General features: G+C 50.3%; 1 protein-coding gene across 1 annotated transcript in view; it reads right to left on the bottom strand.

Moving 5' to 3' along the window:
- LOC127552237 (scavenger receptor cysteine-rich type 1 protein M130-like) overlaps positions 1-14,717 on the bottom strand; it is a 32,206-nt gene that overhangs the window by 11,274 nt on the left and 6,215 nt on the right. The window contains exons 5-10 of the mRNA XM_051982803.1: positions 13,975-14,283; positions 9,056-9,370; positions 2,985-3,299; positions 2,430-2,738; positions 2,115-2,207; positions 1,724-2,038 (exon numbers count right to left, since the gene is read on the bottom strand). Coding sequence (XP_051838763.1) covers positions 1,724-2,038; positions 2,115-2,207; positions 2,430-2,738; positions 2,985-3,299; positions 9,056-9,370; positions 13,975-14,283 — 1,656 coding nt within the window. The remainder of the gene's footprint in view (positions 1-1,723; positions 2,039-2,114; positions 2,208-2,429; positions 2,739-2,984; positions 3,300-9,055; positions 9,371-13,974; positions 14,284-14,717) is intronic.

The raw sequence follows: 14,717 nt of genomic DNA, 5'->3' as shown, positions 1-14,717 counted from the left end.
ACACAGAGACGGCCCCATCGGGGATCCTACAGACAGAGACGGCCCCATCAGGGATCTACTACACAGAGACGGTCCCATCAGGGATCCTACACACAGAGACAGCCCCATCAGGGATCCTAAATACAGAGACAGCCCCATCGGGGATCCTACACACAGAGACGGCCCCATCGGGGATCCTACACACAGAGATGGCCCTATCAGGGATCCTACACACAGAGATGGCCCCATCAGGAATCCACTACACAGAGACGGCCCCATCAGGGATCTACTACACAGAGACGGTCCCATCAGGGATCCTAAATACAGAGACAGCCCCATCGGGGATCCTACACACAGAGATGGCCCCATCAGGGATCACTACACAGAGACGGCCCCATCAGGGATCCACTACACAGAGATGGTCCCATCGGGGATCCTACATACAGAGACGGCCCCATCAGGGATCCACTACACAGATACAGCCCCATTGGGGATCCACCACACAGACACAGCCCCATTGGGGATCCTACACACAGACATGGCCCCATCGGAGATCCTAAATACAGAGATGGCCCCATCGGGGATCCACCACACAGAGATGGCCCCATTGGGGATCCAGGATTCAGTACACACAAAGACAGCCCCATCAGGGATCCTACACACAGAGACAGTCCCATCGGGGATCCAAGTCCATGAATTCTGGAATTCCTTTCTCTGATTAAAGTTCTCATTCCAGTTTTCAATGTCTTTGGATCCTTCACCCCATTCTCCATCCTCTCTGGAACCCTCCCGTCCTCTACCTCTCACCCTGCTGTGGCTACATATTCATTTTCAAATTCTGGCCTTTCTTGGAAAGATTTAACGAACTGATGCAAAGTGAAACAAGCAGAACCAGGAAAGCATTGTACACAATAATAGCAAGAATGGGCCATGATCAGGCACAAAAAGCTTGATCCTTCTCAGCGATTCAGCAATCCAAAGCAATCCCAACAGACTTTGGACAGAAAATGCCATCTGCATCCAGAGCGTGAACTAGGGAGACTGAATGTAAATTAACACAAGCCATGTTCACATCTGTTTTCATTTTTTAAAAAAAATCTCTCCCATGGTTTTTCCTTTTGCTCTGATTTTTCTCCCAATGTGATTCATAATGTGTATTAAAAATCAATAAATTTACCAGGAAAAAATTCTAAAAATTACAAATAACAATAAGATTCTGGCCTCTTGGAGAATCAGGGCTACTCTGTGCCATGCTACTTACTCCCCAATTTCCCCTTGTCCAGTGGCCCATCACACTTGCTAAACATCAGGCTGAAATCATCCCCCCCTTCACTCTGATTCTTCTGCACAGGTATAATAACTTGGATCAGACACCACCATTTGACTGAGGGCGAGAAGGGGAGGGAGGCGGGAAGGATAGAATTTGGAACACGTTTTTTTAAAAAATGTTCCCAAGTGTTTTAACATATAATCAAGGGGAAAGTAAAATATTGTTGACAACAACAAGCAATCAGAACTTGTAGCACTTGTGTCACTTCCAGGGGATTCTTTGTACAAGGGATAGGACTCCCACGTCCGCCCCCATCCCGTTACTGTGCCCCAATGTCCCATCCTTTGGGAGGAGCGCCCCCCCCCCACAGCGCCAGATGGGATTTGTAGCCCACACCCACCCGTTTAAGGCCGGGGTTCAGTCTGGGGGTCCTCCCTCCCTCTCTGCCCTGTCCTTTCTTTTCTCTGTACAGACCTGAGCAGATGACTCCCGCGTCCTCCTTGTGACGACAGTTGTGTCGACCCCAGCCTCGAAAAGGACACTGCCACACCTGGGATTCGTTCCCAGAGCACTGCACGTCATCCAGCCAGATGGGCCCCGAGCCCCGTCCAAAGTGGGCTAAAACCGTGGCATTGGAGGCCACCCCACAGCCCAGCTGCCTGCACACCACCTGGGCGTCGTTCAGGTCCCAGAAGTCGTCGCAGACGGTGCCCCAGGCGCCCTGGTGGTAGACTTCCACCCGCCCGGCACAGCGGTCTCCTCCATCCACCAGGCGGATCTCCCGGATCTCTGCGGGGAGATGTGGGGTGAGACCTCGGGCCCCTCCGAGGGCCTCGCGCTGGCTCCCGGGGAGGGCCCTTCTCACCTGAGCACGTGGTCGAGTTCCGAAGGCGCGTCCTGGCCCCGGCCGGGCTGTGCTGGGAGTCTCTGCAGGGCACCCACTGCTTAGTCTGGTTTCCTACAAACAGGAGATGTTCTGGGGCCATACCTATGGGCCAGTGGGGGGAGGGGGGAAGCTGGGGGTGTGGTCGGGTCCCAGCAGGAATATGCTCCTCCTACTGCTCCCTCTGAATGTTCCCTCCCTTCTCCTGGGGGTGCCCCTCCGTTTCCTGTTTTACCTGTGATTGCCCCCCTTCATCCCCAGAGTCCTGTGGCCCCCCCAGCCCATTCTCTCGCTCACCTGAGCATATCACCGAGGCTGTGAGGGAACACGAGGGAGCCCCCAGAGCAATCACGGGGCAATCCCCCAAGTGGTGCTCCATTCCTGAGCAGTGAAACCTGTGCCCCCAGATAGGGTTGTCTTCCTTCCCCTGATAGACTCCTTTGGGAATGGAGAGAGCGACCCCGCAGTCGAGCTGGTTGCAAAGGACGTTGGCGTTAGCCAGGTCCCAGGAAGAGTCACACAGGGCTCCCCACTTGTTTTGGATCTTAATTTCCACTCGGCCCTCACATTTAGAGTTTCCATCCACCAGCTGGGAGTCTATGTACCCTGGAGAGGAGACGGCGTGTCCAGCGGCGCCCAGAGCCAAATGCGGCTGAAGGGGGCCGCGCGCATTGGGTCAGGGGGAGGTCTAAGGGCGGGCAGGGAGCCCCCTGGACGGGATCCGGGAAACGGTGCCCCAGGCCGAGCTGCCGGAGAATCACCGCAAAGCTGGCCAGATGTGCCGCCCGGGGCTGAGGCTACAGAAGGGGAGGGGGCGGAGAGGGGGCAGTCCAAGGGCTCTCTAATCCTCACGTGAGCAGATGACTCCGATGTCCCTGCCATCCGAGCAGCTGCCCTCGGGGAGGAGCACCCTGGGACACAGAGACAGGTTGGTCTCGTTGCCCGTACACCGGAGCTCTTCGTCCAGGATCGAGCCACTTCTTTTTCCAAAACGACTCGCCTCCACCACCGAGGTCAGGGAGCCGCACCCCAGCTCGCGGCACAGCACGCGGGCGGTGGCCAGGGGGAAGTCGTGGGCGCACACCGAAGCCAGCTGGTCTTTGTGCTTGACCTGAACGCGGCCGGAGCACTGGAAGTCTCCATCCACCAGCGACGGCTGCATGTGGCCTGGGGGACAAAGAGAGCAGAGTGGGCGCTCCGGCACCCAGCCGGACAGAGGCACCGCGAGGCGGAGGGCGAGGTCCCACCACCCCGCTCCAAGTAAGGAACAATTGTGAACATTGGCTGTAAGGTTGGAGCCACAGGTGCCATCCCTCGCCCCTACCGAGTTAGGGAGATTCTAGGGGCGCCCCTGGACAGCATGCCCGTGTTTGTCCCTCCGTGTCTGACCAGACCCAGGTGCCAGGTCAAAATGTGCCAGAAAGGAAAGTCACCCTTAAGTCTCCTGTGGCTCCCCCACTCCCAAGGCTCCCCTTTGCCCTTGTTCCTTGCAAGCCCGTGCAAGCTGCCTGTTCTGCCCATGGGCTCTCCTTTACTCTGTACCATGGCCTCCACAAGCAGTTATCAAACCCTCCGAGGTGCTGGGGAAGCCGACAAACCCATGAGCTGCTGAGCCCGCTGGTTCAGCACCCCGTGAAGAGAAAGCCTACTAGTTAGCCTCCAAGACAGAAGTGAGGATGTGAACGCTACAGGAGGCGTCTTCTCTTGGTATTAATGTCAGCAATGAGTTACACAACCCCCTGGAGGAGGGGAGCCGGGGCCCATGAGCCCACAGCCCCTCTCCTTCTTGCCTGTTTGGACTTGTTTGGTGTTCCCAATATTAGAGTCCCAGCAGACCGGGCTGTGTGAACTTTTGAACTTCAAAGGGTCAGGAGAGAAGAAGCTAACCAAGATGGCGGGACACTGAAGCCCACTGGGGGCCGCCGCTTCCACAACTACGACAGAGACTTAAAACTCCAGACCCAGGACTCGGTGGGAAATCCAAGAGAAAAATCAGCATGAGCCATTTTTTTCTAGCCCAGATAGATAGAAGTAGACGGACCAGGGAACACAGATACTGGAGCAAGATTTAGTCAGGACACCCGGCAGCAAGGGGGACACTGAGCAGGGGCTTGAGGCTGTGCATTTGGCAAAGGGGCCAGAGCTACGGGCTAAGCCAGCCTGGGAGGGTGTGCCAATTGTCACTTCTCTTGTTCCAGCCCAGAGCAGGGTCACAGGTCCAGAGCAGACTCAGGGACTGAGTACCTCAGAGCAGAGGGCTACCCAGCCACAGGTCCAAGGCTATGGCCAAGGAGCAAGATCACAAGGAACCTGAAAGTAAGGCTCCCAAGCCTGACCTGAAACCTACAGTTAAATAACTAGGACCGATAGCTGAGAGGGAAGGGTTAGCCTTCAGCCCTGTCTCTGAATCTGCTCCAATTTACAGCCAGCTAATGGCTGCCAGGACCAGCTGAGTCTGGGGAGCCCCAGCCAGAGCCAAGCAGATGGTTGTGAAGCTCAGCTCAGCAGGGTAGTGATCAGACATTGCAAGCAATCAGACAGCTCTGGACACATTACAGACTCACTGGTCTCCACAATGAGTCTCCCCTGAGATTTCTGAAGAACACAGCATTTCATGCCTTGAAAAAGCAGCAACAGGACCCAAGAGTATAAAAGATCTATTCAAGACCCAGACATTCCCTTTAGAAATTTTCCAAAGCAGGCCCTAACACAAAATCCCAACCCAGGAAGTAAGTCTGGAAGAATAAGTAAACTCAAAAAAATCCCACCACAAAACATTGTTAACACGATAGGGATAAGCCAGAAAAAGAGAATGATTCCAAAACATCTACTAGTAAAACCTAAGGAAAAAAAATGCACAGGCACAAATTCAAGTAGAATTACTAGAAGAAATGAAGGGAAAAAAATTGTTAAAGAGTTTAAGATTATTTCATACATTAAATGAGAGTGATAGAGGAAAGAATTGGAAAGATATGAGAACAATGGAGGAAATACTTGGAAAAATAATTAATACATTAGCACATTAAGTATAAAACCTTACTCAAACAACAAGTTCCTTGAAAAGCAAATTGCTAAAATACATTTAATCGAGAAAGATAGGAAAACTATACTATGTGTCAGCTATCTTAATCAATATTGGTTAAGATCACTTAAAACTAGACAATATAAATTACCTAAGAGTACATCTGCCAAAACAGACAAGGGAACCAAAACATAAACATAAGCATAAAGTACTTTTTATCCAAATAACTGAAGTAGTATTTCTTGTTCGTGAGTAAGTAAAATGACTATTTTACTTATATGATCTAGTTATGTAATGCCATCCCAATCAAATTACTAAACAAATTATCTTACTGAGTTAGGAAAAAAAAATTCATTTGGAAGAACAAAAGGACAAGAACTTAAAAAAAAAAAACAGGGAAAATAAGATATAAAAGAAATAGATTCTGCAATATCAGACTTTAAACTATACTAGAAGGTAAGAGCATTACAGAAGTGCAAAACGGATAATTTCAATTATTTTAAATTAAATATTTTCTTGTATGAATAAAACCTACGTAGCAAAGGATAGAAAAAATGAATAAAATTGAGGAAAGGTCTTCATAGATAATCTTCCAGATTGCACTGTAATTGCACTGGAATATTGCTGTAGTGTAGGAAATGAGCTGAGCTGGGTGATTTTAGATTTGGCCTTTATGAATGAAGATGCTATCTACCTTCAGAGAAACAAGTAACAAGAGGAAATAAGCAGAGTATGGCCATATATACATACACTTAATTGTAATCTGGAGCAAAGAAAAGCTGGGTAGCTTTTGTAATCAAGTATTTCTTATACAAGTTTTTTTGAAATGAAAATTTATTTTATATTGAACCTCTATGTTCTGCTGTGTACATGGCCTTTTTTCTTTTTTCTTTTTCATTTTGTACTTGAGTTTAAAATTAATTTTAAAACTTACAAGGAAGAACAAAGGAAGGAAGGAAGGAAAGGAAAAAAAAAAAAGAAAAGGATAATGCACCAAACAGAAGTGAATAACTCCATGTAATTACAAGAAATTTTTTTTAAGTCAAAAGGCTAGAAGAAAATAGAAGAACATGTAAGACACTTAATTAAAAACAAAACAAAACCTGACTCAGAAAACCAACTAAGAGAACACATTTTAAGAATCATTGAACTTCCTATGTTATAATTTTAAAAAGAGCCTAAACACCCTATTTCAAGATTTTAAACTACCCAGATCTCTTAGAACCTGAGAGCAAAATGAAAATAGAAATAGAAAATAGAAAAAAAAATTGGTGCTAGTTGTCTCCTAAAGGAAACAAAATGAAAACTACCAGAAACATTACAGTTGAAACGAAACGTAGAGGTTCTAGGTCAAAATATATATATATATTACAAGCAGCCAGAAAGAATTCAAATCCCAAAGAGCTACAGTCAAAATCACATAAGACTTAATAGCCACCATAACATAAGAGTAGAACATTTGAAATAACCTTACAATCAAGAATAACTTACCCAGAAAAACTGAAGATAATCCTACAGGAGAACAAAAAAACTTTTCATAAAATATTATAGAGTTTCTAAACAATTGCCAGAGCTGATTAATAACTTTGAAATACAAATACAGGAGTCAAGAGAAACATGAAAAGGTAAAAAGATCAAGTAAGAATGAAATGCTGACATTCGATTGGTAGGAGAGTCTGTCCCTCAGAATCCTATTATACTCAGGAGACATGGTAGGAGTTAAGTGAAACAAAGCACCTGGGAGTGATTTTGTTATTTTTAAATTATCTTAAAAGAAGAAAGGAAAGGAATAAGAAAGTGGAATTTTAAAAATGGGGGTGGAGTGAGGAGAAAGAGTGGGGACAGTAACTTCACATAATGTATAAGAGAAAGAAAATGCAAATGAGGAGACCAGGGAAACAGGCAAAACTTGAACCTCACTTTCATTTGTAGAACAACATATCACAAGAATAATACAGGTCCGATTTGTACCAAGGATGCAAGGCTAATTCAACATTACAGAAATGATCTAACATAATAGTATTGATTACAGTAACACCTGATTATATCAATAGATGTAGAAAAAGCCTCTGACATGATATTTCACTCATTCATGTTTAAATACTATAAAACAAAGAAATAAATGGACTTTTCCTTGTTATGAGATGTAGTATCTAGATAAATTAAAAGGGGCAGGATTATATGTAATTCATATAACTAAATCAGAGATAAAGCAAAAGTATCTGCTATCACCACTGCCATTTGATGTAATTCTATAAATGCTATCTATTAGTAATCAAACAAGAAAAATAAGTTAAGAAAATAATTTACATGGACAAAATAAAATGGACACTTCTGAAGATCATATGGTTTAGAGAACCTTATAGGGTCAACTAGGAGCTGATTGAAACAACAAATCCAACACTTTCAGGATGTAAAATAAATCTGTATAAGTCATCAACATATCTGTATATTGGAAACAAAACTTGGCAGGAAGAGGGAAAAAAGATAAATAGCATATGACTATATCATCAGAGAAACATTAATTGTTCATGGTAGGCTGAGCCAATATAATAAAATATTTTAAAATAAAATAAACAATTTAAGATTACCTTATGTTTTCAGTACTAAATTCATCAAAGTACCAAAAGAGTATAAATAACAAAACATATATGGAGGAACAAAAGGTCAAGAATCTCAAGGGAAATCAGGAAAAGAAATAGCAAGGAAGCACCAGAAGTCAAACAATACTAGAAATTGCTAACCATCAATGGGAGGTTGGTATTGGTTAAGAGATATAAAGGCTGATCATTGGAACAGATTAAGTACAAAATATGCAGAAGCAAAGAAATATGAACGATTGATGCTTGATAAATCTCCAAACCCCAGGGATTAGACAAGAAGGCAATATTTTTTTAACTCTGCTTGAAAACTTGAAAAATCTTCTGGAAGTTATGAACATCTCATAATTGACAAGAAAGAAAACAACAAATATCAGTTTGTTTTTTGGTAAGAGAAATGCTGTAAGGGGCTGTTGTTGTACCTGGGACTCTGTGAAGCCATTTGATGCAGCAACACTATTACAGATCTACATCCCAAAAAAATTGAAGCAAGAGAGGGAAAATCATATGCAAAAGTACTTATAGCAGTTCTTTTTGTGCTCCAAAGAACTGGAGATGAAGGGGGCGCCCCTTCATTGGGAAATGGCTAAGCAGATCAAGTGACATGAATTAAATGGAATACATGGATGCTCTAAGAAATGATGAAAGGGACACTTGCAGAGAAACCTGGGAAGAGGGACATGATGGATGCAACCTAGGGTGGGACCCCACCAAGAATTTGTACATCCATAAGCGTGAGGCCAACATGAATGACTTTGCGCTTCAGAATTCTGGTCCACATAGTGGACGGGCTCTCCACTTTAGAACTCTGGTCCACGTAGTGGACGGGCTCTCCACTTTAGAACTCTGGTCCACGTAGTGGACGGGCTCTCCACTTTAGAACTCTGGTCCACATAGTGGACGGGCTCTCCATTTTAGAACTCTGGTCCACGTAGTGGACGGACTCCCCTATACAGATAGCCACACCCGGCTGGGGGCCGGCTCCCATTCTTTTGGATTCAGGCCAGTGTAGGGATTTGTTTTGTTTGGCCATGAGTATTTACTCCAGGACTGTTGTAGCAAGTTTTTCTGCAGGGGAATGAGTGTAGGAAAGGAAAGAAATGTTCGTTATATGACCTGGAGTCCGAGCCAGAGTTTGCCAGCAGGGAGGCAGTTACCTCCCATGGGTGGGCAGGCCCAGGGAGAGACTCCTGGCCAGCTGCTGGCTGTGGAAGCGGATGGGGTGAGCCCTCGGGAACAATGGACTTAAACGTGATACGGAAAGATGGGGGGCGGGTAATGGAAGGAGGAGTGGGTCTCACCTGAACAGATGATCTTTGCCGGTGTTTCGCAGGACTGTGTTCCCCACCTCCAGGTCTTGCAGTCCCAAAAGGAGGCCTCCTCCCCAGTGCAGGAGACCTTGGTGAGACCCCTGTGGACGGTCACTTCCTCGAAGCCTTCCTGATGGGAGATGCTGACGGCGGAGCCGCACTGCAGGTGCTTACAGATCACCTCGGCTTCCTCCATGTGGATGGCTTGCTGGCACGCGGTGCCCATCACCTTCTGCATCTCCACCTCCACGGCCCCGGCGCATGGGCTGCCCCCGCCGACAAGCCGCAGCTCCAGATCGTCCTTCTCTGTGAATGGGAGAGATTCCGGGCCCATGGAGGAGCTGCAAGAGCCAGACTGTGCTCCCTCCCTTACCTGCCCTGCCATGTGCAAAGTGGGGCCCCCTTGGGTGGGCTTCCTGAGTGTGTCTGGCCTGGCCCATGGACACGGGGCCACATGTGGGATGGATGCTCTTTCCTCCTCCTCCTCCTTCTCTTCATCATTATTATTTTGGTTTTTTTTTTTTGAGGGGGGGGGCAGTCAGTGCCTTGTCCAGGATCACAGAGCTAGCAAGTCTCTGAGGCTGGATTTGAATCAGAGCCTCCTGCCTCCAGGGCTGTATTCTACCCACTGAACCACCCAGCTCTCTCCTCCTTCTCAGAGGCCAGACTCCCCGGACAGAGTCCGGCAGTTCCGTTCATCTGCTCAGAGCCTGAGCTCGCGCTTGGAGAACACTCCTCTGCTTTGGGAGAGTGGAATGGGAAGGTGGAAAGAAGGGGAGGAGCTGCAAGAACCTGCGCTGGGAAGACAGTGGGAGGGGCTGCTCCTGTGGGCAGTCTTCCTCCATTGGCACGGAAGCTCCGAGCACTGGCATCTTGTGCCCCCAGTTTGTTCCCAGTGCTTGGCATATAGTAGGCATTCAATAAATGCCCGTTGACTGCCCGCTAGTCCCTTCCTGGAGCAGAAGTCCAAGGACCGGGAGACTCCATTTGAGGAAAAGTGACATGTTCCTGAAGGGAGCCAGGCCAGAATGGAGCTACCTTTGAGGGGGGAGGGAAGAAGCTGGAGAGGGAAAGGGGGTCTCAGAGAGGAGGAGGGGAAGGAGAAGGAGCCCCATGTCCGGGCGACAGGGGAACTGGATGGGGGAGCCCAGCCACAGTGGGATTGGCTGCGTGGGGAGTCCCCCGCTTGGCGCTGGGCTGCTCAACATAGCTCTCCGAGATGTGGATCATTATCGGCCGAGGTAAGAGGCGATCTGGGCAGCCCAGGTCATCGGCCTGAATTCCAAGATGAAATGAATGAGGGCAATTCCCCCAAAATCCACCTCACCAGGACAAGATTAGAAAGTAGAGCTAGACCCAACGAAGCAGCCGGCAAGGAAAAATAAAAAGGTCTGGGGTCTGGAAGGACTCAAGGCCAAGAGCAAGGTGACAGGGGAGGGCTGGTGGCCCAGCTAGCTAATGAGGGAGGGGGATTCGTCTCAGGCTTCCCTGAGCCCAGCGCCTCCGGGTTCCGCCAGCCTGACGCATAAACTGGAGACGAGAGAAGCCCGTGCCCACGAAGCAGCTCCTGGAATGCCAAGTGGAGCCGAGGCAGAAGTGGAGCGAAAGGCCTTGCCGCGGACAGGGCCCCCTCGTGGGGGACAAAGACACAAGGGAGAAGCAGAACCCACAGGAGCCGAACCGATGCCGGGCACAGCTGGACCGGAGCCACGCTGGGCTGGGCACAGGCTGCCTGGCCACCGGCAGACTGGGGAAGAGGGCTCCCGTGCTTCAAGTGGGATTGGGAAACGCTCGGCCGCCATAGGGAGACGCCACTGGGCCGCGTGATCTGCGGCTGGACGGCCACACCCCTCAGCCCCCCCATTCAGCCTTCTGTTGACGACCCCATTTTGGGGGGACTTTTAACTCAGGGGGCTAGACTTGGCTCCCTCTAAGAGTAACGGGGAAGCCAAATGCTGAAGGCGCAGGTGGTCCAATGCTCAAAGAGACGCCAAGTGGCCTCTGTTCCTGGCCCTCTGGGAGGGGGTCGGGGGTCCTGCCGGGGAACCTCTCGTCCTCAGTCCTTAAGTTCCCTAAAAACGCCCGGACAGCAGGGTTCCAATGCTGCTTTTGTCTGAGCTCCAACTGGCGCCGTGAGCAAGTAATGGGTCCTGGAGGGGCAACGCCGAGTGCCGGGCCCAGCCGCCTCACCAAGCTCGGGAGGTGCAGAGGAAGGTAACCCCGCTTCCCCGAGGGCCGGCGGGGCCCCGCCTTCTGCTGCGGCCGGTCACAAGCATCTCGGACGGATGCCCTCGGACCTCCCGCAGCTGCGCGCTGCCCACAGCACTTAAGGAAGAGAAAGCCAGCCTTCCCTTGGGACCAGAGGCGAGGTCACCATTTCCCCCTTTCTTAGACTTTGCCTGCGGGACGGGCCTGAGGCGAAACCCTGGGGGAAAGGGCAGTGGGCGGGGCTGGCAGTGTTCGCAGACGCTGGATACGGGCAAGTTCCGTTTCCACCGGGCGCTGTCCTGGAGCGCGGAGGGTTCCTCCAGGAGGGGGCCGGCCTTCCTCCCAGGGGCTCTTCCCCAGGGGCGAGGCGCCTTTCATTGTGGGGAGGGCCACTAAGGTCCCTCAAATTCTGTGATCCGAGTCCTTGGGCAGGAGGGGCAGCCACTGGCCGTCCCAGAGGCCGGGAGGAGAGGGAGGGAAACCAGCAACGGCCTGAAGCGGGAGGGATTGTGTGGTTGCGGGGGGAGAAGAGTTCAAAGAAAGAATGGAGAGGATCCAAGGAGGGGCAGGAACTTTGAAAGCTGAAATTCTAGACAGAGGAAGACACAAGGGGAGTGCGCAGAGACTCGGGGATCTCCTTAACCAAGATGGAAGAAGCATCTGGGAGACCGGGGCAGACTGGGCACGGACACATGACTGAACCTGGGCAGCTCTGTGCTCACAGAATCACCCGTTATAAGAAGGCACTCATTCACCTCGGGGAGAGTTTCCACACTGAGGGTCTCATGGACTCAATTCCTGAGGCAACTGCGGGGTACAGTGGGATAGAGCGGGGAACAGTTCAAATGTGGCCTCAAACACCTACTTGCTGGTGGTGTGACCTTAGGTAAGTCACTTAACCCCTGCCTCAGTCTCCTCATCTGTAAAATGGGGATAACATCACCTTCCTCTAAGTCTGTTGTGTGGTTCAAATGAGATAAATTTGTGGTCACCTAGGCCATTGCCTGACCTATATATAGCACACCCTTAATAAACACTCATTCCCTTCCCCTTATAATCTTCCACCCTAATAATTCTCAAATTTCCCAACCTCTCTGCTGACCTCTAATCTCTCAGGTGCAGCAGGACATTGAGTAGACTCTGAAATCCCAAACTCCCTGCTCCTACCTTCCCTCCTTCCGGTCTCCAAGGATCATTGGGTGTCATCCTCAGTGACTCCCATGTCCAATCAGTGTCTCTGCAATGAGCACCTTCCCTCCTATTTTCCCCCATGCTGGTGCAGACCCTCATCATCCCACACATGGACTATTCCAATAGCTATTTTTGAGGGGGGTATAACTGCTTCAAGTACCCCCCACTCTAGTCTATCCTTTATCCAACCGTCCAATCTGTCCTTCTAAAGATCAGGTCGGACTTGTTACCTCTATAACCCCCAGTGTCTTCCCCCTCTGGGTCTTTCTTGCTTTGTTCTGCATCTGGCTAATGTTTGCACGCCCTTGTTATGGGCCAGGCTCCGTGCTTGACAATAATTATCTTATGTGATCCCCAAAACAGCCCTGATGGCAAGCAGGATCACGATTCCCATTCTAGGGATGCAGGCTCAGGGACTTGCTTGGGTCATGGAGACTGAACCTGAACGCAGTTTTTCTGGCTAGCCAACAGTGGACAGAGGTAAGGAGAAAGGGCCAAAAAGGGCTAAAGAGAAAGGGCCAGACAGGGCTAAGGAGAAAGGGTTGGACAGGGCTAAGGAGAAAGGGTTGGACAAGGCTAAGGAGAAAGGGTTGGACAAGGCTAAGGAGAAAGGGTTGGACAAGGCTAAGGAGAAAGGGACGAATGGGGCTAAGGAGAAAGGGCCAGACAGGGCTAAGGAGAAAGGGTTGGACAAGGCTAAGGAGAAAGGGACGAATGGGGCTAAGGAGAAAGGGCTGAAAAGGGCTAAAGAGAAAGGGCCAGACAGGGCTAAGGAGAAAGGGCTGAAAGGGGCTAAAGAGAAAGGGTTGGACAGGGCTAAGGAGAAAGGGCTGAAAGGGGCTAAAGAGAAAGGGTTGGACAGGGCTAAGGAGAAAGGGCTGAAAGGGGCTAAAGAGAAAGGGTTGGACAGGGCTAAGGAGAAAGGGACAAATGGGGCTAAGGAGAAAGGGTTGGACAGGGCTAAGGAGAAAGGGTTGGACAAGGCTAAGGAGAAAGGGAGAATGGGGCTAAGGAGAAAGGGCTGAAAAGGGCTAAAGAGAAAGGGCCAGACAGGGCTAAGGAGAAAGGGCTGAAAGAGGCTAAAGAGAAAGGGTTGGACAGGGCTAAGGAGAAAGGGTTGGACAGGGCTAAGGAAAAAGGGCTGAAAGGGGCTAAAGAGAAAGGGTTGGACAGGGCTAAGGAGAAAGGGACGAATGGGGCTAAGGAGAAAGGGTTGGACAGGGCTAAGGAGAAAAGACTGTACAGGGCTAAGGAAGAAGGGCCAGATGAGGCTAAGGAGAAAGGGTTGGACAGGGATAAGGAGAAAGGGCTGAAAGGGGCTAAAGAGAAAGGGTTGGACAGGGTTAAGGAAGAGGGCCAAATGAGGCTAAAGAGAAAGGGTTGGACAGGGTTAAGGAAAAGGGCCAAATGAGGCTAAAGAGAAAGGGCCAGACAGGGCTAAGAAGGGATGGGGCTAAGGGGGAAAGGGCAGACAGGGTGAAGGAGGAAGGGCCCCCGGGGCTCGGACTTACCAGAACAGATGACCTTGGCGTGGCTGTCAGACCTGCAGCCCCAGTTGTCGTAGTCGCAGTCCCAGAGGGCAGATTCATTGCCGTGGCAGCGGACGTTCCCGAACCAGATGTGCTCCTGCTCGCCGCCGTCGAACCAGCTCACGGCCTTCTTGGGCGCGGGGCAGCCCAGCTGGCGGCACACCACAGCAGCCGCCTCCATGTTCCAGTTGGTGTCGCAAACCCGGCCCCACTCCCCATGCAACCGGACCTCCACCAGCCCAGAGCAGTTTGTCGTTCCGCCCACCAGTCTCAACTCCATGTTTGCTCCTTCTGCAAGAAAGACCCGGAGAGCAAGAGAAATCAGGGCTGGGAAGGGGGTGGAGGGAGAGAAGGGAACTTCCCAGTGAGAACTGCGATGGGGGGAAGAGACATGGGAGGGGGGAGGCTGGCACCGAACCTCCAAGGAGCCCGGGCCTTCTCTAAGGGCTCGGACTCAATCTCAGGGCCAGAGTGGGCCGGAGTCCGGGCTGAGGGGCCCTGGCCCCTTTGGAGACGCTCTCTGCTGTCCAGTGGACCCCCCATTATGGAACTGCAGGACCCTCATCCCCCAGCACTTTGGGAGCCTTCTCTGGGTTGTGGCTCGATACCCTCACGGTGACCCCAGAATCAACAAAGCTCTCTGAGCACCTGCTGGCCACACCTGGGGCTCACCCCATTATGGAAGGGGGGGGTCGCTAAATAGAAGCCATGAGGTTACAAGGACT

The sequence above is a fragment of the Antechinus flavipes genome, chromosome 2, assembly GCF_016432865.1.
Source record: "Antechinus flavipes isolate AdamAnt ecotype Samford, QLD, Australia chromosome 2, AdamAnt_v2, whole genome shotgun sequence".
Classification (NCBI taxonomy): domain Eukaryota; kingdom Metazoa; phylum Chordata; class Mammalia; order Dasyuromorphia; family Dasyuridae; genus Antechinus; species Antechinus flavipes.
This window is presented reverse-complemented; position numbering and strand designations above follow the sequence as displayed.